Source organism: Bactrocera neohumeralis, chromosome 2 (genome assembly GCF_024586455.1).
Source record: "Bactrocera neohumeralis isolate Rockhampton chromosome 2, APGP_CSIRO_Bneo_wtdbg2-racon-allhic-juicebox.fasta_v2, whole genome shotgun sequence".
NCBI classification, from domain to species: Eukaryota; Metazoa; Arthropoda; class Insecta; order Diptera; family Tephritidae; genus Bactrocera; species Bactrocera neohumeralis.
Genome location: NC_065919.1, coordinates 72,471,920 through 72,494,044, shown reverse-complemented (window position 1 = coordinate 72,494,044; position 22,125 = coordinate 72,471,920). Strand labels below are relative to the sequence as shown.

At 38.8% G+C, this 22,125-nt stretch overlaps 3 protein-coding genes across 3 annotated transcripts in view; 1 reads left to right on the top strand and 2 right to left on the bottom strand.

The window, feature by feature from the left end:
• LOC126765542 (dynein axonemal heavy chain 10) overlaps positions 1-11,443 on the top strand; it is a 107,905-nt gene extending 96,462 nt beyond the window's left edge. The window contains exons 56-60 of the mRNA XM_050483158.1: positions 6,746-6,886; positions 7,479-7,583; positions 10,259-10,360; positions 10,871-11,017; positions 11,171-11,443. Coding sequence (XP_050339115.1) covers positions 6,746-6,886; positions 7,479-7,583; positions 10,259-10,360; positions 10,871-11,017; positions 11,171-11,317 — 642 coding nt within the window. The 3' untranslated portion in view covers positions 11,318-11,443. The remainder of the gene's footprint in view (positions 1-6,745; positions 6,887-7,478; positions 7,584-10,258; positions 10,361-10,870; positions 11,018-11,170) is intronic.
• Positions 11,444-12,669: 1,226 nt separating this feature from the next.
• On the bottom strand, positions 12,670-13,885 carry LOC126751335 (uncharacterized). Its single transcript, XM_050461526.1, has 4 exons — positions 13,677-13,885; positions 13,254-13,598; positions 13,075-13,175; positions 12,670-13,009 (listed from the first exon to the last, which is right to left on the bottom strand). The coding sequence occupies exons 1-4, from the start codon at positions 13,746-13,748 to the stop codon at positions 12,781-12,783; spliced, it is 747 nt and encodes a 248-aa protein (XP_050317483.1). The 5' UTR covers positions 13,749-13,885; the 3' UTR covers positions 12,670-12,780.
• Positions 13,886-16,581: 2,696 nt separating this feature from the next.
• LOC126751414 (papilin) overlaps positions 16,582-22,125 on the bottom strand; it is a 55,681-nt gene continuing 50,137 nt past the window's right edge. Inside the window, exons 11-20 of the mRNA XM_050461663.1 lie at positions 20,963-22,059; positions 20,103-20,289; positions 19,832-20,026; positions 19,568-19,738; positions 18,570-19,156; positions 18,096-18,246; positions 17,467-17,922; positions 17,151-17,309; positions 16,963-17,079; positions 16,582-16,897 (exon numbers count right to left, since the gene is read on the bottom strand). Of these exons, the coding sequence (XP_050317620.1) occupies positions 16,734-16,897; positions 16,963-17,079; positions 17,151-17,309; positions 17,467-17,922; positions 18,096-18,246; positions 18,570-19,156; positions 19,568-19,738; positions 19,832-20,026; positions 20,103-20,289; positions 20,963-22,059 (3,284 nt within the window). The 3' untranslated portion in view covers positions 16,582-16,733. The remainder of the gene's footprint in view (positions 16,898-16,962; positions 17,080-17,150; positions 17,310-17,466; positions 17,923-18,095; positions 18,247-18,569; positions 19,157-19,567; positions 19,739-19,831; positions 20,027-20,102; positions 20,290-20,962; positions 22,060-22,125) is intronic.

The following is a 22,125-nucleotide window of genomic DNA, read 5'->3' as shown; positions in this document are numbered from 1 at the left end:
TGTCATTCAATCGCTTGCATATTTCAAAGCGGTAAATATTATAAATATTGTTTTGTGTTAGTAGTTTTGAACATGTCTAGACGGCGGTTTTAAAGAGAGAAATAACGATTATAAATTATAAATATTGGGTGGTCGAAAAAGTCCTTTCGTATTTTTAGTCAAACTTCAACTTTTTTTATATTTATACTAATAAATAAATAAACATTTATTTACTGTTTTAGCCGACCATTTTTTGACATTTTTCCGTTAGAGACATTATTCCATCAGCGTAAATCGAAATTTCGCAATTTTCAGCGAACCATTGTGCTACGCGAACTGATATAGCATCGTCTCCGCAAACTTCTCAAATTTCCTTGGTGACTTGCGTGGCATCCTTCTTTTTATATAAAAAATTTTAAAATATAGCGAATTTCTTCATTATTTTCACTCATTTTTGAACAACTGTAACTTTTTTTCAACTTCCCCGATTTTAATTTTGCAACGACATATGTGACCTGGTCTACGGAAAGGAGGCTTAGGTGTCAAAAAAAAGGAGAACAATTAATGAGATAACGAGAAACTGACGATTATTTTTAACAGCTTTTCCCAGAAAACTAGTTTTCGCACGTTAGCTCCCTTTTCGTAGACCAGGTCATATATATTGAGAAAATACGAAAAGACTTTTTCGATTACCTAAAAATCTCACCGTTTTTTAAACAGAAGTACACTTTTGTCAACGCTTTCTCCAGTCCCCGGAACAATCTCCTCAATCGTGTGAAAATGGTGTTTGCGGAACGGTAGTAGTCCAGTTTTCGGGAAAAATGTTGCGAAGAAAGAATACAGTATGTCATGGTGCCTTTGAGCGATTTTGAAATCAATTGGAACTTGACGCGTTTGCAACACAAAACATTCTTCAAAATAGTTTAGGCTGAGTCAGCTGATATTCTAATACTATCAGAAAATCTCTAATTGTCAATCGACGATTTAAAAGCACCAAATTTTTGACGTAGCCTTCGTCTGTGGAGATTGGTAGTTGTCCATAGCGCGGTTTGTCTTTAACGAGTTCTTGGCCTACTTTGAACTCGTTGAACCACTTATAAACGTTTTTTGTGCCATAATTTGATCATCAAATGTTTTCAGCAAAACATTCCCAACGGGTACAATAATATTCTTTCCGCAAAAAAAAACCAACCACAAACGCATGTTTGACAATTTTTAGAAAAATGACCTGCCTTCTTGATAATTTAGCCCGGGAAAATTCAAAATTCCCGGTACTCTTGTTGTAGTTGTACTAGTACTTGTAGTTTCATATTTTTTCGGGTTCTTTAAAGGTTGCTTATGTCTACAATTTTAGGGAATACACCAGAAATATCTATGAAAGCGAAATAATCTTCAAAATTTTAATTTATTTAATTCAGATATTTATAGGACTAGAAATGAATTAATTGATCCGCATCGCATCCTATTCGTTTTTGTAGCAATATTTACTCTTTTATTGGGTCTATAATAGATTTGTTGGTATTCGACTAATCGACAAAACGGTTTAACCGGAATAATAAGATTCGGTTTGCAGTATTCGGATTCGTCTTTAAACTTACTTAATTATATACACCATATCACACCATAAATAGGAAACCCATCAAAATAAATATTAATATCATAAACTTTAATTATTGAATTTTGACAATAATTAATATTTTTATATTCTTAATCTAAAACTACAGTCAATTATTTCAAAATTTAAGTGTAAGCCTGATTTGACTTTTTTTATAGTAGAAGGAAGCATCGAAAGGCGGAGTGCGGGACTTTAATCCGCTAAATCTATTCTACTCCACCTCCACTGGACTAAGTAATATTTCATGGAAGAGACGAAAACATTTAAATCTCCTCTATTGTACAGATTGACTGACGCCTAATCTGTTGTAGATGTCTCAATCTTATCATAATTAGAGCTGCCGTTTCGCTGACAGCTTTCCATTTTACGGAGGACTCGCATATAAGTGCAGGTCAAATTTTACCTCCAAGCGTGGTTTTCAGCGTTTCCCTTATACTTGAAAACTGAGGGCAATGATAAAGTACTTGTTCAGAGTCTTCTATACACTCTGTACACGTCGGACAATAAGAACTAAATCTAACTTCTAAAGCAACCATGGCCACTGAGTATTTGAGTCAGGTGGAAATTCAGGTATCAATGTTGTCTATCTATCCACGAATGTATGTCCGGAATCAGTCTGTGGGTCCACCGTCCTTTGCATGATGTTCGCCACCGTTTCTGCCACATTTTTTTTTATTCTGTAGACGTCTCTGATAAGTTTTAAATTCGCGCAAATTCAGCTCCTGGATGTCAATCGGCACCATACTGGCTAGTACCGCAGCAGCGACGTTTGATAGGGTTCGAAAAACACTTATCACACGTATTGCTCAAAGTCTAAGCACTGCGTTAATTGGTCAAGCATATGATTTTATGTCAAGCGCCAGTATCCTTGTTGGAGTCGCATACAGTTTGACTGAATTCATTACCTTGCTATTAAAAATCGTCGGCTGCAATGCACGCCGCTTTTATTTGCCATCATTCTACACTTTATTTGCCTTAAATGTAGAATTTTCCAATAATTCCGAGAATTTGAGTCTTGAGTCCACTATTCAACCTAGGTAATTCAACTGTGTGTCTCACATTCTCATGATAAACGATATCTTTTCTTCAATTTTCCTGGAGCTTATGAACAAGTCTTCTGTTTTCTGCTCTGCCAGCTCTAGACTCGTGGTAGTAAACCATCAGATTTATCAGATAATGAGGAGAGCGTATATCGTAGCTTTTATTATATTTTCCCACTTTGCGGTGTTGAACGTATTCTTCACATTTTCCATCTTTTCCCACTTATTGCATATTTCGCGGTATCAACTACCTTCACTTAGTTCGCCAAAGCTGGATATCCTTTTTAATAAGCAATATTATCTCTCTGATAATCTGCCGGATTTTTGAATTTCTAACTCCAAGCGGTTTCTTACTAAGCTTTTGAACACTTTACCAATCGTGTCTAGTATACACAGAGGTCGATATGACGAAAGTTCTATGGGTGGCTTTTTGGTTTCGGGAGTAGAACCAAACGCTGTACCTGATGATGGCCTGATTTGACTAGTAACTAGATTTTGAAAACACTATACTTACTGATTACTGTCTTAGCTTACTTCAATCTCTAAAAACTAAAAAAATCTTCAGTTATGATGTCGCGTAAATTATTGAAGAGAAATTGAAAAACATGCATTGTTAATTAAAAACTCTGAAACCTCAATCAAAAAAAATAAATTAAGGCCACAGCTTCAAAGGCTGCTTTATTTTATACTTTTGCTTTATTTTCACTCCATTTTTCTAGCGCCTTAACCATGTACCATCCTGTTGTAGCAATCAATTCATCAAGCCAAACACATAAAACATACAAATATTACAAATAAATTTCCTTTAAGAATGATCACAGTAACGATTTCGAAATATGGCAGTATTATATGTACATATATATACAGCATATTTACAAGTATACACGCGTACGAGTCCGTACATATATAAATAAAACGACAAATTGTTCAATAATTTTTCTTACTTTCCGCCCATTTCACTTATTTCGACGACAACACGGTCGCACAAGTCGCCCCCGCTGTCGCCGCGTGGAGTGTGGAAGAAGAGCATGTCGGTTTTAAGAAATTTATTATGCTTGCGATATGACAGCAGGCGATAACTCGCTGCTATGCTTTATTAATGTGTGTTTGAGTTTGTCAATGGGTGTGTGGGTGCGTTTATGTGCACATCTTGTATGCCACATGCCACATGTTACTACATTTATTCACCCTTTCCAAGAGTATAAATGAAACAAACAAGCAAAAAAAGATTAGCAAAAAATTGGCAACAGAAAAAAAATGTACGTCCACAAAAGAAAGAGCGTAGAGATAACGAGAACTAAGCGAAAAGAATCGATTTCCTGTTATTCACTATACTACACCACCACCCACTCGATGTTGTTCATCATCAAAAGTACAGTGGCACCGCAAACAACCCACCGCACCACTGACAGATGGTTACGAATGTAAAATATTGAAAATTTCACACATTTCGACATATGCAACCACATGATGCTGTTGGTTGTGTTATTTTGTTTGTCGTATTTACGAGGAAATGCGTAAGAGACCAACAACTTGAGCCTCAAAAGTGGTCTGAGGAGTATTTAAAACTGTGAAGTTTTCGTAAAAGTGACAGGAATTTTCTCATAAAAACATTTTTGCATAAGTTTGCTTATTTACTGCTTTTCGGCAGACTCTTGTGCTTCGGCAGACTCTTGTGCTGCTGTAGAGTATTGGCTTTCGCATTGATATTTGGTGCAATGACAGTGCGTATGAGTAATATTGCCTCAGTTGTACTTCATATTAGTTTGGTTGGCTGCCTTGATAACTGCTTGTTTTTTTTAAGGATTCGGTTTTTAATTACGCTTCAAAAGGAAAGAAAGCCCAATAAGAAATTTTGACCCATATAAGGCTTTCCGGGAAACCGCTTTTGTGTGAAACATGCTGATTTCATATATATTTTGAAGCATCTCCGTGCATATCCACTTGCAAAGAACATAAACGCTGTCCAAGTATAACAAGCAAACACATGTACGTACAAATAAGTCCTTCCGAAGCTTTTTTTTTTGTCTCTCGTTGGTCAATGCGTGCATGCACTTCGCTCGGCTGTCGCTGCATATTTGGATTTTCAAGCGAATATTGCTCAAACAATAACACGATATGACATGTACACACAGTGCAAAACAATAAATGAATGCATATGTATATACACATATGTATGTATATACGTGTGTATGGTCTGTTCGCCATAAACGATCGGCAAATTGAATTTTCTAACACAAACAATGCATTCGCTGCTGTCAGTGACAAAATGTTTTTCGCCGACAACATAAAAGAATTGTGTATGCGGAGCAGCAATCAAAGTATGTATGTACATGTGTATGTATATATGCACTGCATAAGGATTTAGAAATAAGAAAAAACCGAAGCTATAATACCCTTCACAGATTTTTCATACAAAATTTGATCGGTCATTTGTATAGAACTACATATAAATCAAAATCCTACAGGTTGTGGTTTAAGATAGTCCCAATTCTTAAAAACGGCATGGAATAGGCGAATTGCGGTCTTCAGCAACATATACCGCTTGAAGCAATATTTCAATACTTCGAGCGGTTTTTGTCTTGTTGGCACTTGAACATTAAGTAACGAAAAAGTACACTGAAAATTTTTAACAATTGGACGATTATAATGACCAGAAAATGGCAAAAAATTTTCAACTGGAGAACGATTATTTTGATAATAAAATTGAATAATTTGTGAACATTGTTCATGCGTATATCACTTCATTATGAAATTGTAATTATCACTGAATACAATAAAAAACTACAGCTCAAGGCATATTAAAAATGGCCGAAACGACACTTAAAAATCATATCATCCCTCTTTGAAAACTCCGCACTATAAGTTCATCAATTCTATGATTGCTTTTAAAACAAGTGAATCGATTGATAAGTTCAGAAATGCAAATTTATGCAATCCTAAAGGTATGCTACAAAATCAGTTTCGATTATGTAGTGCCCCAACCCACAGTTTGACCACTGTTAACTGAACGCCCTTGATTTACAAACATATTAAGATTTGTGTAACTCACATTGGGGAAGTATATTTTTTTAGTTTTTTTCAAAGTATTTTTCGTGATGGTTTTTATATTTCGGGATGTAAAACAAATTACATGTATTGATTGAGCATGTCCAAAACATGCGTTTGAATACATCAACAGTCTATTTTTTAAGTATGGAATGCTATGTGTCACGATGTCATAGACGTTTTTGGAAACACAGCTTTGTATTATTTTAAAATTTCTCTCGACCAATCGATATGGATATTTTTTGAGCCATTGACAAATTGCATGAGATCCAACGTGAACAAACCTTTTTACACTAATGCTGATATTTGTCTCAATCAGTTTGCGCATTGCTTCTATTGTTTCCGGAACAGCAACTGGTTTTGAACTTCTTGGGGTAATCTACGAACTCGATTGAATTCAGCATAATGGAACTTCATCTCCAAAAACTTAATAAAGTACCTCGATGCAGTGTTGCTGAGCTAATCGACGTCGAAAGTTGTAAACAATAGTCACGCTTTAACTTCATGATTTTGCCCAGATGAATATTTTAAGTTACTGTAAGCGCAAATAGCGGTTGTATGGCAAAACGTTCTTAGCACTGTGTTCCATTTCAAAAAAGTCTTTCACTCAGATTTCGTTCACACAGAATATTCTATCTGACCAATGCAAAGTTAAACCTCAGTTTCAGTACTCCTTTAAACCCATAAAAAGTGATACTTGCAAACCAATTTTGTGGCAAAAATTTTAAATCGATATTTTTAACATTAAACAAATTGAGAACGGCAACGGAACCGCATTGCATGAAAAGAAAAATATTCCAGAAAACTTAATTACCTGAAGCTTATAGTCTCACAAACCACGAGCATACAATTTATGGAGCAATTTAATTTCATAGTCAAGCAAATACATACAAACTTACACAGCAATAAGCAACGCACTGAATTTTTGCATTTCTCCTCTCTCTCAGACCATTCACATGCTGGTTGGCAATATTCGCTGAATATTTGAGTTGCGAAATAAAATTATTGAATGGCATATACTTTTATTATTTGTGAAAATCACATTTGCATACATATTTTATAGGCCATCGCCGGCGAAATCGGAATGGACAATGTCCTGGACAGTATCGCTAACTCGCTGTTCAATGGACTGTTGCCAAACGATTGGCGCAAACTGGCGCCGGCCACATGCAAACAACTCGGCAGCTGGATGGAGCATTTGCAGGTGAGCCACGAACACATAACACTCTGCATACACACACGCACACACTCATACTCACATACATACATATGTTTATCAGCAAGCGCTTTTCATTTACGCTTTATACATAAATGTATATACTTAATATTTATTTTTTACTTTATTTATCCGCCTTTGCTTGAGGCAGCTGCAGCCGCTGAAACTAAACGGTGTTGTGCTGCTGATTCTTGCTGATAGACAGGTCGAGCGGCGAACAAACTGCATACAACATGGCTACAAATGCAAAGCCACCTTCGATTGGGAGTGTGTGTTTATGTGCGAGTGTGTCGTTGTGTGTGTTTATTTTCCTGTGCCATGACCACATCCGTTCGTTATTTTAACCGTTAACGCCGAAAACTGGCAACAGTTGCTCATTAATCATTAGTGTAATGGTAAATGGCTTTGCCATCAATATGCGGTCGGCCAAGCTCACCTATCAATCACAATCGCTCAGCACCGTTAAGTGGCTCAACGGCTTACGGGTTCAAAACAACACAGAACAGCCCAACGCTGTTCGTACCGATAGAGTTTATTAATAATTTCTTTACCTTCCGCTTCCATTTCTTTTCTTCTGCAGAACCGCTCTACACAGTTCAAGTACTGGGCCATGTCAGGTGAACCGTTAGTGATTTGGTTGTCTGGTCTACACATACCGCAGAGCTATCTAACCGCATTAGTACAGGTGAGTAATGGTGTGCTGAAAATCGACAAAAATGGCAATAAATTAGCGGAGCCTTTTGGTATGAGTTGAACAAACAATGTGTTAAAGAAAAAGGTGTAGAAATTCAAAAAAATCTTTAACGATGACTAATGCTTATTTAATATATTATATAATCGGCTAATCAGAGTGAAAATTGAAAATATGAAGATGATTTATAGCTCACGAAATTTTTTGTGAAATTTAAAAGAATTAAATGTATACCAAAGCAATTATATCTCTCGCCCGAGGCTGTTGTTCAGTTTTCATTGGGTTCGTTTTTTACGTAGCGGGTCCCAAATCCAGCGCACAACCCTTAGTAGAGGCGGTTCGCTCACTTTATCTCGCCTTGAAACGGACGTTCTTTGGCTACCCAGAGGATACTTGGTCTAAGACCGGAAGTCGTGAGCTGCTTAAGTCATATGTAAAAACAAGTAAGGAAGGGCTAAGTTCAGGTGTCACCGAACATTTTATACTCTCGCATGATAAAGTGATAATCGAGATTTCATTATCCGTCATTTACATATTTTTTTATTGCTGTAAAATTAATTAGATTAGTAGTTCCTGAGATATGGTTTTTGGTCCATAAGTGGGCGACGAAAAAGCTTCCTAAAAAATTTAGTGTTTCTAACGTTTTTTGTTAGTCGGTTAACGCACTTTTAGTGATTTTCAACATAACCTTTGTATAGGAGGTGGGCGTGGTTATTATCTGATTTCTTCCATTTTTGAACTGTATATGGAAATGCCTGAAGGAAACGATTCTATAGAGTTTGGTTGACATAGCTATACTAGTTTCCGAGATATGTACAAAAAACTTAGTAGGGGGCGGGGCCACGGCCACTTTTCCAAAAAAATTACGTCCAAATATGCGCCTCCCTAATACGATCCTTTGTGCCAAATTTCATTTTAATATCTTTATTTATGGCTTAGTTATGACACTTTATAGGTTGTCGGTTTTCGCCATTTTGTGGGCGTGGCAGTGGGCCGATTTTGCCCATCTTCGAACTTAAGCTTCTAATGGAGCCAAGAAATACGTGTACCAAGTTTCATCATGATATCTCAATTTTTACTCAAGTTACAGCTTGCACGGACGGACGGACAGAAGGACAGACAGACATCCGGATTTCAACTCTACGCGTCACCCTGATCACTTTGGTATATATAACCCTATATCTGACTCTTTTAGTTTTAGGACTTACAAACAACCGTTATGTGAACAAAACTATAATACTCTCCTTGGCAACTTTGTTGCGAGAGTATAACAATCGTTTCTGGCCACTCCCAAGTGAAAGTCGATCAGAGTTCGCTTGCGTGAACTTCTACACATGACTCCATCCAGAGGTGATCTAATAACTGATGCCCAGAGCATACTGAAATTATTGAACGAAGACTTCTCCAGCCCGATCTATGGCAATGAAAGCATAACACCAAATGGTGAGCAAGATTCTTCAATCGATGTCGATGGAGCAAACGTTTCATTGTCCGACCATAAAAAAGTTAGAATTAACCGTCTGAAGAACAACAAAGCGGCGGAGGCCGATTGACTGCCGGCTGAACTATTCAAATACGACGAAGAAGAACTGATAAGGAGTATGCATCAGCTTCTTTGTAGAATATGGTCAGACGAAAGCATTCCCGGCAATTAGAATTTAAATGTGATCAGCCCAATCTACAAAAAGAGAGACCACACAATCTGCGATAACTCTCGTGGGATAACGCTCTTCCACATCGCATATAAAGTTCGGTCGAGTGTACTGTTTGAATGATTAAAACCCACCATCAGCAAACTATCAACATCTGACCAAATATTCTCCATGAGCAAAAGCTTGGAAAAGACCCATGAGCTTCGTCAATTTTAAAGCTGCTTTTGACAGCTCGAAAAGTAGCCACCTTAATGCCGCGATGTCTGAATTTGGTATCTCCTCAAAACTAATACGGCTGTGTAAACTGACGTTGAGCAATACCAAAAGGTCCATCAGAATCGAGAAGGACTTCTCCGAGCCGTTCGATACCAAACGACGTTTCACATAAGGCGACTCTTTATCGTGCCACTTCTTCAATCTACTCTTGGAGAAAATAGTTTGACCTGCAGAGCTTAATCGAGCAGGTACAATCTTCTATAAGAGTGTACAGTTCCTGGCGTAGGCCTTAACAACTTCGCCGAAGCAGATGTTTCTTGTAGTGAACGAGGGCAAGCCGCAATATATCCTGCCATCAAACAAACGGTCGTCGCACTCGCGGCTAGGCACCCACGTCTCTGCTGACAGTCATAACTTCGAAGTGGTAGATAATTTCTTCTATCTTGGAACCAGCATTAACGCCAACAACAACGAAAAGAGAAAGACCTCGACTCAGTTGGAAAGACCAGTAATAGAAGAACCTGACTGCACTTGTAATCTCCAATTGGCGCCAAACAACGAAATGCAAAATTAACCACTCACTTACTATTTTTCAACGCTTTCATCTAAATCACAATTCAACGCGTTATATATTTATTCTAACCACATTTATTTTTCAAAGTGAAGTCTACAAAGTTAAACTTCTAGCCAATCTGATATTTTAGTACTTTCATACATTTATTTAACAAAAAAATTTATGTAATTTACCTAATATTTCCCCATTCATTTATTTTATTCATTCTTTTTTCACGACCATCACAGATGGCATGTCGCAAAAACGGTTGGCCGCTAGACAGATCCACTCTATATACCTGCGTTACCAGCTATCTGGATCCCGATGATGTCGAAGAGCGTCCGCCTACGGTATGTTTGCCAGCAAAGTACAAAAAAGCTTCACCAGCAAAGGGAAAACATTTTTTGAATAACTGTCGTTACCGGCGAATATGTCGTTGAATGTTTGTTAGAGCAGCTCTGTGACCACAGCATGCCAACCAACACTGGTGAAGGCTTCACTGATTTCCATATCCCCCGCACACATACGTATATATAGCGAAGCTCACCGACACCTGAACGCCACTAATTTCGCAATTAAAAATTCTTTTTGCATTTCAAATGCGCTGACCCAACCGATCCAACACACACATTCAATGCAGACACACATATATACATAGACCATATATACCCTGCACTTTTATTTACTTTTCCACGAATTGACATTTATTTCTCTTTTCGCCGTCACTTCGCTTTTTGAACCGCTTTGTGCTAAATGCCGGCGTCACCGCATTCACCACCACATCGATCGCTGAAACCACGTTCGCATACGCCGACTGCTGAAATTACAACAATTCTGCGAATGTTTGCTTGTTTGCATAGGGCTGTTATATTCAAGGTCTCTTCCTGGAGGGTGCTCGTTGGGACATGGAAATTATGCAATTGGCACGTTCACATCCCAAAATTTTGGTGGAAGATTTGCCAATCTTGTCAGTGGTACCGATCGAGGTACATCGCCTGAAGCTACAGGTAAGCCTAGTCCATGATCTTTAAGATCTATAGAGGATGACCAACTAAATGTTATCTCACATTGAAAGACACCACTATCACTTAATATTTTACGTGGATATCTCCAGAGATTAACTTACATGTTCATGTATTTTTTCTTCTTAATACAAACAGAATACATTCCGTACTCCGGTATACACAACATCGTTACGCCGTAATGCCATGGGTGTTGGACTCGTTTTCGAAGCTGATCTGGCCACCACAGAGGATATCAGCCACTGGGTACTTCAAGGCGTTTGCCTCACACTCAATCGAGACTGAAGTTTTTTACTGTTATTTTATTTGTTGTAAACTTTAATATTTATGGAATTTACAAATTATTCATATATGATTTGCTTGATGTTTTCCAAGCTATTTATTACTCTCTTCTTCTGTTAAATAAATACATGTGAGACTGATTTTACATGGAAATGAACTTCAGTATTAAAAAAATTATGTTGTTTTGAAGTAAGATTTTGATATTAACCCTAAAAGGTTAAAACATATTTTTATTATTAATATAGCCCATATAACTTAAACTTGAACAAAACTTCAACTTCAACTTGAGCTTAAACTTAAACTTAAACTTAAACTTAAACTTAAACTTAAACTTAAACTTAAACTTAAACTTAAACTTAAGCTTAAACTTAAACTTAAACTTAAACTTAAACTTAAACTTAAACTTAAATTTAAACTTAACTTTAACTTTAACTTTAACATAAACTTAAACGAAATATTATATTTATTATTCTCTTGTTCTACTTAAACGAAATATCGAACTTCTCTTGTTCTCTTCATCTATATTAATTAATTTAGTACTCCAAAAGAAAGCAGAATTCCCGTGTTAAATTTTGGTCTTTAATGTCTACATATGTAAGTCATTTAAAATAGTCAGTAGATCGATTGACGCCATTTACCACTCTTACTTTTCGAAAATACTACTGGCACTCAGCCTCATTCATTTGTAATAAACACAACATGTTCAAGCAAGCTTACACAAACAGTTGCAGAGTGGAACCGTAAAATAATTTGTTATCTCTTATATGAACTTCTGAAACGTTTACGATATAATAGCAATTCAAGAAGCCAGAAAGTGCAACAACCTTGAGGGATCACTCCGGCAGAGAAGTAAAATCCAATATACTATACCAAAGTGTTTTCGCCGTAAAACCAATTGATTGATAGAAGACCCAAATTAAACTACGGAGCTCAGCGTAAAATACAGCTTGTGCTATAACTGAAGCCGCTCAACCTTCCCAAGCGACATCGCTTTGCTCTATGGGTTCTTGAAAAGTTGCAAGAGGATCCGAGACAAACCTGAAGAGATTCGAGAACTGTCATTTCATCCAGAAAAAACAATAATTTGGAGAGGTTTGTGGACCAGTGGAATCAGCAGTCATTGATATTTTATAAACAAATTAAATATCCTAGAACGTTTTCCACAAACATCGTCTCGTTCTCAAGATATCGAAATCTTAATGGATGCAAGTTGCATAGTAACAATACGATTGTTGTTTGAGTTTATAACGGTACTGAGTGGAGTTAAGTTGTTTTGTCAAATTTCCACAGATATAAGCCACAAACTTAATATATGATAAAATAACAACTAGCTGAATAAATTATGTACTTCTCAGTCATTTTGCACGTTTCATGTATATTTGTCGTAAGTTAGTGTATACAATTTGGCTACAACTTGATTTTTATTGCATTGTTCCGTTAAATATTTTGTAGTTTGCTCAACGCAGTTAGCTTCTTCTACTCCCACAGCCGAAGCAAATTTTCAAACTCTCCAAAAAGTTCGTCTTTCTCAGCGGTGGCAACAATTCGAGGTTTTGCGAGCCGCTATCGTCTGAGTCCACGTCTGACTCTATAGTCATTTCCTGTATGCTGAAAGTGTCGCTAAGTTCCGTTTTGCGCTGTCGCTGAGCATTTTTCAGTTTAGCAGGAAAGAATGAAATCTCCTCGGGTTCATCACTGTGAGATTAAAAATAGTTTTTCGATTTCTCGTTTGCCTTAAAAAAATTATATTAGCGACAAACCTGCTATCGGACTTATAATCTACAAGTGGTTTCTGCTCCGAATCGCCTGGTATGGGCAACCGACTAATGGGTATGAGATTCGCTGATTGAGATTTTCGTATCTAAAAAACAGTTGAATGAAAAATCGATTTTGATGCATCATCCAATAGTTCCATCATTATTATTGGCTGCTTACACACCTGCTCTTGCTGCTGTTGGTGCTGACTAAAGTTGCGTCTCGCCCGTTCTACCTTCAGCTCCAGCTTGCGCTGCAGGATGCGACAGGTGTTCGGTGCCGGCTGATTGCTAGTCGTTGTGGATTCATCTTCACTCTCACCAGCCGTTAGCGCTGCTGACGTTACTGTTTTTGTGGCAATCGTTTTATTTGTGTTGGCTTCAGGCACAACTGCATTTGCACTACTTCCAAGCGTTGTACCACTGCTACCACGGAAGACAACCTCCAAATCTGCCATATGGCTAACTGCGACCACATCATAGGCCTCAGTCATTGTGTTGGTTGGTGTTGTTGCTTTTTCCAATATTGGCTATAATCAACAGCAATACAATGCAGCAATGCAATGCTACTATTTCTACTGTGCTGGAAGGTATACCATTAGACTTACCACTGTAGAATCTTCGTAGCTATTCGACTGCTTATCCTCACTATCTATGCCGCTATCCTCCATGATAGGCATTTCTTACCGTGGCCTCAGACGTGGCGTTAAATTAATTTTCTAAATTTGATATGCCTTTGTTTGATTGCAATTTTCTCCTACTTCTATGACTACATCGAGGCTAAATTTGACAAAATGCCAATGCAGCGGCGCAGTGCGCATGTCCGGAATGTTATCGCCAACAGCTGCACGGTTAATTGCAAAAAGCAGTTAGAGAGTGGGATTATTGATTTTTTCAAAGAACCAGCATTGCCAGCACAGGTTTTTTTTATCAAAACTAACATTTTAGTTATATTTTACAAACTCTTTGTTTACATTTTATTTTAATGTTATATTATATTTATTATTATGACCAATTAGTTATACTAGTTTCTAGTCATTTTGCGACTGTCACGTTAGAGGTGGTTTATTGATAGTTTTGAGTTGCTAAAACTACTAAAAATTCGAAGAATTTCTTTTAGTAGTGTTTTCCAATTAATTTAGGAAAATATTTGCGAAAACTTTGGTTTTGAATTCACCATTTAAACTAGTGCATAGATTTCTTCATATGCTTCTCGTATTCCATACCTCCCCACTATCCCCGCTGTCTTAGACAATATTAAAAAATATATAACTTTCTGGCTTCTAGGTATCTCATAAAACTTTGATATTCCAATCAAGCAGCATTTTAGAATTTCACTGATAGTAACGCTTAAAGCAAAGTGAAAAATACTTATATGTACATATGTATATAAAGATGATCCATTTTGAGGTTATCTGCCTTTTTAAAGAAAACACACAGAAACTTCAAATTTAATGGGCAATTTTTATTATTATTCGAAAGAACATTCTTTCGAATCTATTTTTGGAAGATAATTTCTTTCAAATGTGGCCACGTCTCAGATGGTCCATCCGTTGAGTAAAATTTTCGATGACTCGTTCTAGCATATCGACTAGTAACTGGGTAACTCGGGAATGACACGCGTGATGTTTTCCTCCAAAGCCTGAATCGAAGCGGTATTGTGCGCATAAACTTTGAACTTTACATATCCCAACAGGAAAAAACGTCGTAACTTCTTGGAATTTTTCAAGAGTCTATACAGCGATGTCGTTTGGGAAAGTCGAACGGCTTCAGTAAGTAATTCTATACGTCACTCCGAGTTGCTGCAAACTGCACCGAATCGACTATCCACGGTCTTCGTGTACACTCTCCGCTACGGCTGCTATATTTCCTTCACCGCGTGCTGGACGTGATCTTTTCGATCGGATATCCAATAATGAATGTATGCTCAGTGGGCCGACCATGGCCATGAGATGAGCGAAGGGCACAAAACACATTCTCTAGATAAAATGAAACAAAAATACTTATTCAAAAAACGATTTCTCTCTTACTCTAAGTTAGGATAGGGTAGGTTATATTATGGGCTGTCACGACATTCATAAGCCTACTGATCCTTAGTTATTCCCGATGAAGGTTGATGTTAATTTGACCTGAAATACTCGTCATACACTATGTCGATATCCAATTTTGACACTTCGTCTAGTCCCTTAAACCTTATGTCTCCTAGATATCTAAAACGAGCTATAGATAAGTCTAGACAAACGCAAAATGGTTTTCACCGTTTCTTTCATGCCTACTTCCCTACACACTCTGCATGTATCGTCATTACTTATGTCCATCCAGCTAGCATGTGCTGCCTGGAGGATGTGAACTCCGTCCATCCGGCTACGAGTAAGTTCTGAACTGTCAATAGATCAGCGGTCGTCCTCCATTCTTTTCGAGACCGTGTGAGTAAAAAGTATGCTGTTTTTCTTGTGCATATTTTTGACGATGCTGAATGTCCTTTGGCATTCCTTCTCATTCGATCAGTCTGTCAGCCCTTTCGAAATGATCATACAGTATCCTTTCGAGTGACGGATGGCACCTTTCGCAATCTCATCATCGTCATCATCAATGCCACAACTAGCTTCACTTCATATCCAAAAGTTTTTCAACTAATTGCAATTTAGTTTTCAGTTCTAACTGTATTGTAATGAAACACGATTTTTTTCATTCTCTTTACATCATTAGTTTATTTACAGAATTTTATTAACTTTCATTTGGACTTCTTCAAAATCCATGCACAAATCTCTACAATAATTATAAATCGTAAGTAAGGCACTTTGCAATTACAAAAAATAAATCGTTTAAATTAACATTTATGGTAAATGGGTTGAACACAAAAATTAATTTATGAGTTCAGCCATTTGTTCGTTTGCTTGCTTCTTATTTTTCTCTTTCTGAGTATTAGTACATGTGTTTATGTGTGCGGTTGTGCGTGTGAGCGTGCTTGTGACCTACGTTTTTCATATAAATACACATATACACCGTTATATACCAATGCAGGTGTGTGTGTATATTTCAAAAGGACTGGCGTCACAAATGATCCTCGGTTGGCACAATAAATAGGAACAAATTAAAAACTAACTTTATACTTTATAATTACATACATACATACATATATGTATATGTAAAAGCTATTTTTTCGTTATATGTAATATTCATTTTTTCTTTATATGCGTGTAGACGTATGTATGTGTGAAAGTGTGCGTTTTTTTAAGAAAAAATCATTTAAGTTTGATTCACTGAAAGCTTGCAGCGGCTGGGAGAGAAATGTGGTTAGGGTAGCTGAGAACTCGCAGCTCGTCTTAGCCGAGCTGAGTTAGCTTTTTAGAGATTTATATGGGTTTGTGTGTGTGTGTGTGTGTGTGTGTACTTATAAGTTTAGAGAGTGTGTCATGTAATTTGATGTTTTAAGTTTATTTTACGTCAGCAAATACTAGTTACTAAATTTGTGCGTCGATTATTCATTAATAGTGCTGTTATTTTCATTACTTTTTATATGTTTTTTTGTTTTTTTTTTTTTTTGGTTTTTGGAATTTTTTATTTTTGCTTTGAGCTTAAGCGCTGTATCAAAAACCGGCAGCTTTCATAGCGCTACTCACAACGAGCGCGAAGTAAATCGTCTAAACAACCAACCGTCTCGTCTATAAAGCATTCGGATGCGAGAACGTGATTTGGCCAGCCAGCGTACACGATCGGCAACAGAACTTGGCGTAGTACTGGTGACGACAATAATGGCCGCTGACGATTAGCTTACAATTGGCGAAATATGGATTATCAATACAATCGGGATGGATCGGTATTGTAGCTAAAGAACGGAAGAAAACGAGATAAAAAAGGTTTGTGATAAATAGTAAAGCTTCTGAAACTTACACTCAATGGTAACCCGCTCTTCGCTCGTGCTATGACTGGCAGAATTCCTGGCCGTACAACCGTACATGCCGGTATCCTCGGCCGTGGTATTGTATATCACCAAAGTGTGTGGCTCAGCTGTGGGTATAACGGCAATAAAGACAATATTCAACGTGTACTAATAGGTCTTGTGGAAGAATTTCGCTTACATGTGATTTGTATGCGCTCATTCGCCAGCAGTGGTATTGAGTCCTTCGTCCAAATTACGCTCGGCACGGGAATGCCCTGCACCGCGCACTTCATAGCGATCGAGGCGCCTGGTGTGTATGTATTTCTGGCGTCCAGTGTTAGGACAGCTTGTGCGTTTACTGTGGAAATTAAAAATATTATTATTGAGCATCTACTACAAGGACATTTAAAAACAACATGCAACACATTCCCATACAAATGTACAACAACCAGTAGCAAACCTACCCGATTCCACCCAAATATACAGCGTACGCACTTGCCTTCATTGATACTTACCGAATGGTTGACGGCGCGGTGGTTCGACATAAACTGGTGGTGGCGGCTGTGGTGGACGTTGTGGCCGATATGGATATGTGGGTCGTCTTGTGACCGGCGCACGTGCCGGATCGATTATATATTGCAGATATGGCGATTCTGCATTGGTGACGGCACGTGCCGGCCCGACTGCTTTCAGTATAACTTTCATTGACGTTGGACGACCGAGACCATTCCACACTTCGCAAGTGTACGGACCCAGATCGGTTAACTGTATGGAGCGGAACATCAACGAATAATCACGTGTCAATTCGAAGCGATCGCTTATCAGACCCAAACGTTTACGATCGCGCCACCAGCTTACATGCGGCGCTGGATAACCACCGGCTGGACAACGCACTTGCGCCGGCCGATTTAAGCTTACAAGTTGTGTTGCATTCTTTTCGCCGTAGACATAGGCGGGTATCTCTTGTGGCGCTACACATTTCAAGTTAGCATACAGCAAGCAAAATGCAAATATTTTTGGCATTTGTTAGGCAAAGTAAGACAAGCATTAGCATTGATCAACATGCGAAATATTAAAAGAAACGGTACATGCATAATATTAGTAAAACCAACACCATATAAGGAAAGCAGAATAGAGTTCATACCTGTTACAGCCAATTGTACCTCACGGCTCACTGGATCGCCTAGTCCGTTGGAGGCGACACAAACATATGAGCCACTGTCCGTCTGCCGCACCTGTACAATGGTCAGATCTCCAGCCGCGGTCAACACATAACGTCCTTGGTTGGTGTCAATCTGCGCAAAGCAGAGATAAAGTAAATCGTGAAATTGGCATACAAGATTGTAAGTGTTGCGATGGTAAAGGGTATATAAAAACAGAAAGGTTAAAGAATATTTTTCCGCGAAAGGACAGGAGTCTCTCAATAAATTCGTCGAGTTTTTGTTTTTGGTGTATGTCATATGAATAGTAAAGCATCAACTAAGCAACGACTAAAGATTTGTTATTGCCGAGCGAAAACGTCCACTACTTGCACGACTTTTATGTAATATAAGCTCGTGGACTCTAAATCTAACGAGAATTTTCAAAATTGTATAAAACGACCACTAATAAAACTTACCAACACATTACTGCGCGACCAGGTAACATTCGGTGGTGGACTGCCAGTAGCGAAGCAACGCAAGACAGCGATTCCACCAACAGCCGCTTGTACATCGACCTCTTGTGGTTTCTTAGGTTCCAAAACCACCGGAGACTCACCTGGATAGATGACAGGAGGAGCGACTGTGACTGGCGGTCGTGGACGTAATGTAGGCTGCGTCGGACGAACACACACAAAACCACAGCCATTACTACAACACTTGTTGTCTTCGCGACAATCGGCATCGGTGTAACACTCACGACCACAATTCTCACCCTCCGGTTGGCTGAGACTTGGACACTCACCCGGCTTGTTAGTCTCACGGCAGACAGGTGCAAATTGTCTGGAAGCATCATTCGACACATCGACTGCGCATTGCTGACCTTCGGCACATTCGTAATTCTCGCAAGGATTCTCACAAATGCAACGTGTGCAATCGCTATTGTCAACTGGCACGCGACGTATGCCGAAGGGACAACGCTGTGCGCGACACTCGTTTTCATATGTTTCACATTCGTTCGGTAAGACTTCCGTGTCTTTAGGTTCCGCTACTGGACTTTCGGTTGCTACATATAGAAAGCATATAAATAATTAGTGTGACCAAAAAAATTATGTGGCGGGTAAAAATAAAAAGTAATAATATTCCTAATATAATATAGGCAGTGAAAACCCATTACCACGTGCAAACAAAGTAAATAAATGGCATGAGAGTGCATACAAACTACGAAATACCATAAAACTAAGTATGATAATATAGTATAGCTTAGACTAAGCATTCCACAGCAAGACTTTTTACATATAAATATTAGCAAGATGCAAAAGTTCAAGAGTTCAAGAGATGTGCGATAGAATGTGTGGTGCGAAGAGTATAATGAATCAGTGCAAAGTGCATGGGTGTGTGAATACGAGTGGAAGTGGTGCGTAGTGGTTTCAAGATGTCAAAACAGTGACGTCTTTGACATTTGGCATTCGCTTACTTGCACAGTAGTCATAGCAAGCTTCGTATGAGCGGAAGTTATTTTGGTTGCCAGCGCAACCTGAATAAATGAAGGGCATGCAGTTGCCGCGCTCATCATCATAGAAGAAACGACGCTCTTGCGCTGTTGTATCATTACATCTTCCAATCTGTGCTGGCAGCTTGCAAATATCTACTCAAAGTATTCAAATACGAAAACAAAATGAGAAAAGTTAAGGCAAAAATTTCGCTTCAATTATGAGTCGTTGCAACTGTCGTTGTTTACCTTTGGGAGCTAACGTCTTCGGCTCCTGACCTAAAATGCAAACCGATTCGCACTCTGAACGTTGCGTGAAACGATTGCCAGTACCCTCACAACCGCCAAAGCTGAACCGTTCACAACTGCGCGTTGCCTTATTGTAATAGTAACGTGCCTCCCACTGATAGCATGGACCAGCATCAACTGGTTCATTGCACACATCTAGCAGACGACGTCAAAGTTTGCATGATTTGCATGGCTTGTAAAAGATTAGCAAATTATTTTTTTTTCTACTTACCCACTCCTTTGAATTCACCACATTGGCGATCGCACTGCTCCTTGGACTCAAAACGATTGCCATTGCCGCCACAACCCGAGTATGTAAAGGCCGTACATGCCATAGAATCACTGTTGTAGAACCAAGCCACTGTGCCGTTTTCACAATCACCAGCCTCCACGGGTAAATCGCACACCGAGTAAGACTCCTTGTGAAAAAATACGAAAACAGTAATATTAGAAATGCTACATAAAAGTCTGTGGCAATAACTTAAAATAACATAAGTCAACCGAAGCTAAGGGATTACTTAGGTTTACGGGTTTGAAAAAATCGAATTTTTTATTGTCTTATTAATCTCTAGAACACCACTAGGTTATTGTCTTACATCAAATTTCAAATTTATCCGAGTAACAGTTACGGAGATACGGCCTTGAGAACTTGTGCGCTCAAGGCTAGCTAAGCTAAGTGAGCCGTCTTTAAAAACGTTTTTCTCAAAACTGAGTTTTCTGAAGTCGGTTGGCAAGATTTCTTGAGAACTATTCAAAGCGATTTTCACGAAATTTTACACAGGTCTTTGTGATACAATTCTTAAAGACTTGGACGAAGGTTTTTTTTATTTTAAATAAGAACAATTTAAAAAACAAATTTCTTAAAATTTTCATCTTTTTTTTGGAATAATGTCTGCCAAAAATCCAAATAAAATATTTAATTTTTTATATGAGAAAAAATTATAGAAAAAAGGCTGTTTTTAACACGAGGAAACCCATGTAACCCCTTAATGGAAAAAGTTTGAGTTATTCTGATCAACGTCTTCAAAACGCGAGCTTGCATTTTGCCTTTACAGTCACAGTATACACAATACAAAACTTTGGGTTACTTACGGGCGCTGATGGCTCTGGTTGTTGCGGCGACTCATTACCGCACCACAGCAAACATTCACGTTCCGTAACGAAGTTGTTCCTGTTGCCGCGGCAGCCGGTGAACTCGAATTCATAGCAACGCTTATCGCGCTCATCATAATACCAGCGTATGAGACGCTCCGTACATCTACCGGCCGTTGGTGGCAATGAGCATGTGGGATGCTGATCGAAGCAGCGATCCTGGCATTCTTCTTCGCTATTAAAGTTATTCTGATTGCCACCGCAACCACCGTACAAGAACTCATCACACAAGCCATCCGCATAGTTGTAGTACCAACGCGTCTGATTGTTATCGGCGCAACTGCCATAATATGCGGGCAAGGTGCAAGTATTATCTTCGGCAGATTCGGGTGCTGGTGCTGGCGCTACTACTGGCGCTTCCTCATCTGAGCCAAAGCGTATGGTAATATTATTTACCGGACTCAAGCAACGATCGTTGCAAGCTGCTTCGGTTTCAAAGCGATTTTCATTGCCACCACAACCGCCATAAAAGAATTCCTTGCAACGTCCCTCAGTATTGTCATAAGTCCACTTAACCGCATAGGTATCACATTCGCCTTGATCGGCAAGCATATCACAAATATCCGTGCTCGCAGCCGGTGGTCCAACTGGGGCTGGGGCTGGAGCAGGAGCAGGTGGCTGATCGCCACACAATTGATTACATTCCTCCAGCGTATTGAAGCGATTCGCGTTGCCGCCACAACCACCATAATAGAAATTACGGCATTGCTGCGTCTCTCTATCAAAGAACCATTGAGATATGTAGGCTCTGCAATCGCCCGGATCCCTATCAAGCTGACAGGCTTCTCTCGAACTTGGCGCTGGTGCAGGTGCCGGTGCAGGCTCTGGCGCAGGCGCAGGCTGGGGTGCAGGTTCCGGTTCTGGTTTCTTTTCGCAGCGTTGCAGACAAGCCTCTTCTGTGGCGAACTTGTTGTCATTTCCACCACAACCGCCATAGTAGAACTGACGACAGCGCTCTTCTTTGGTGTCGTAGTACCACATGGAAGTGTAGTCGGTACACGCGCCAACCTCGGCTGGTATTTCGCAAACATCCTTGACTATTTAGTAAGAAAATGAGGAGAATATTTCGAAAAATAAGTTTTAGAACATTTTAGAACTATTAA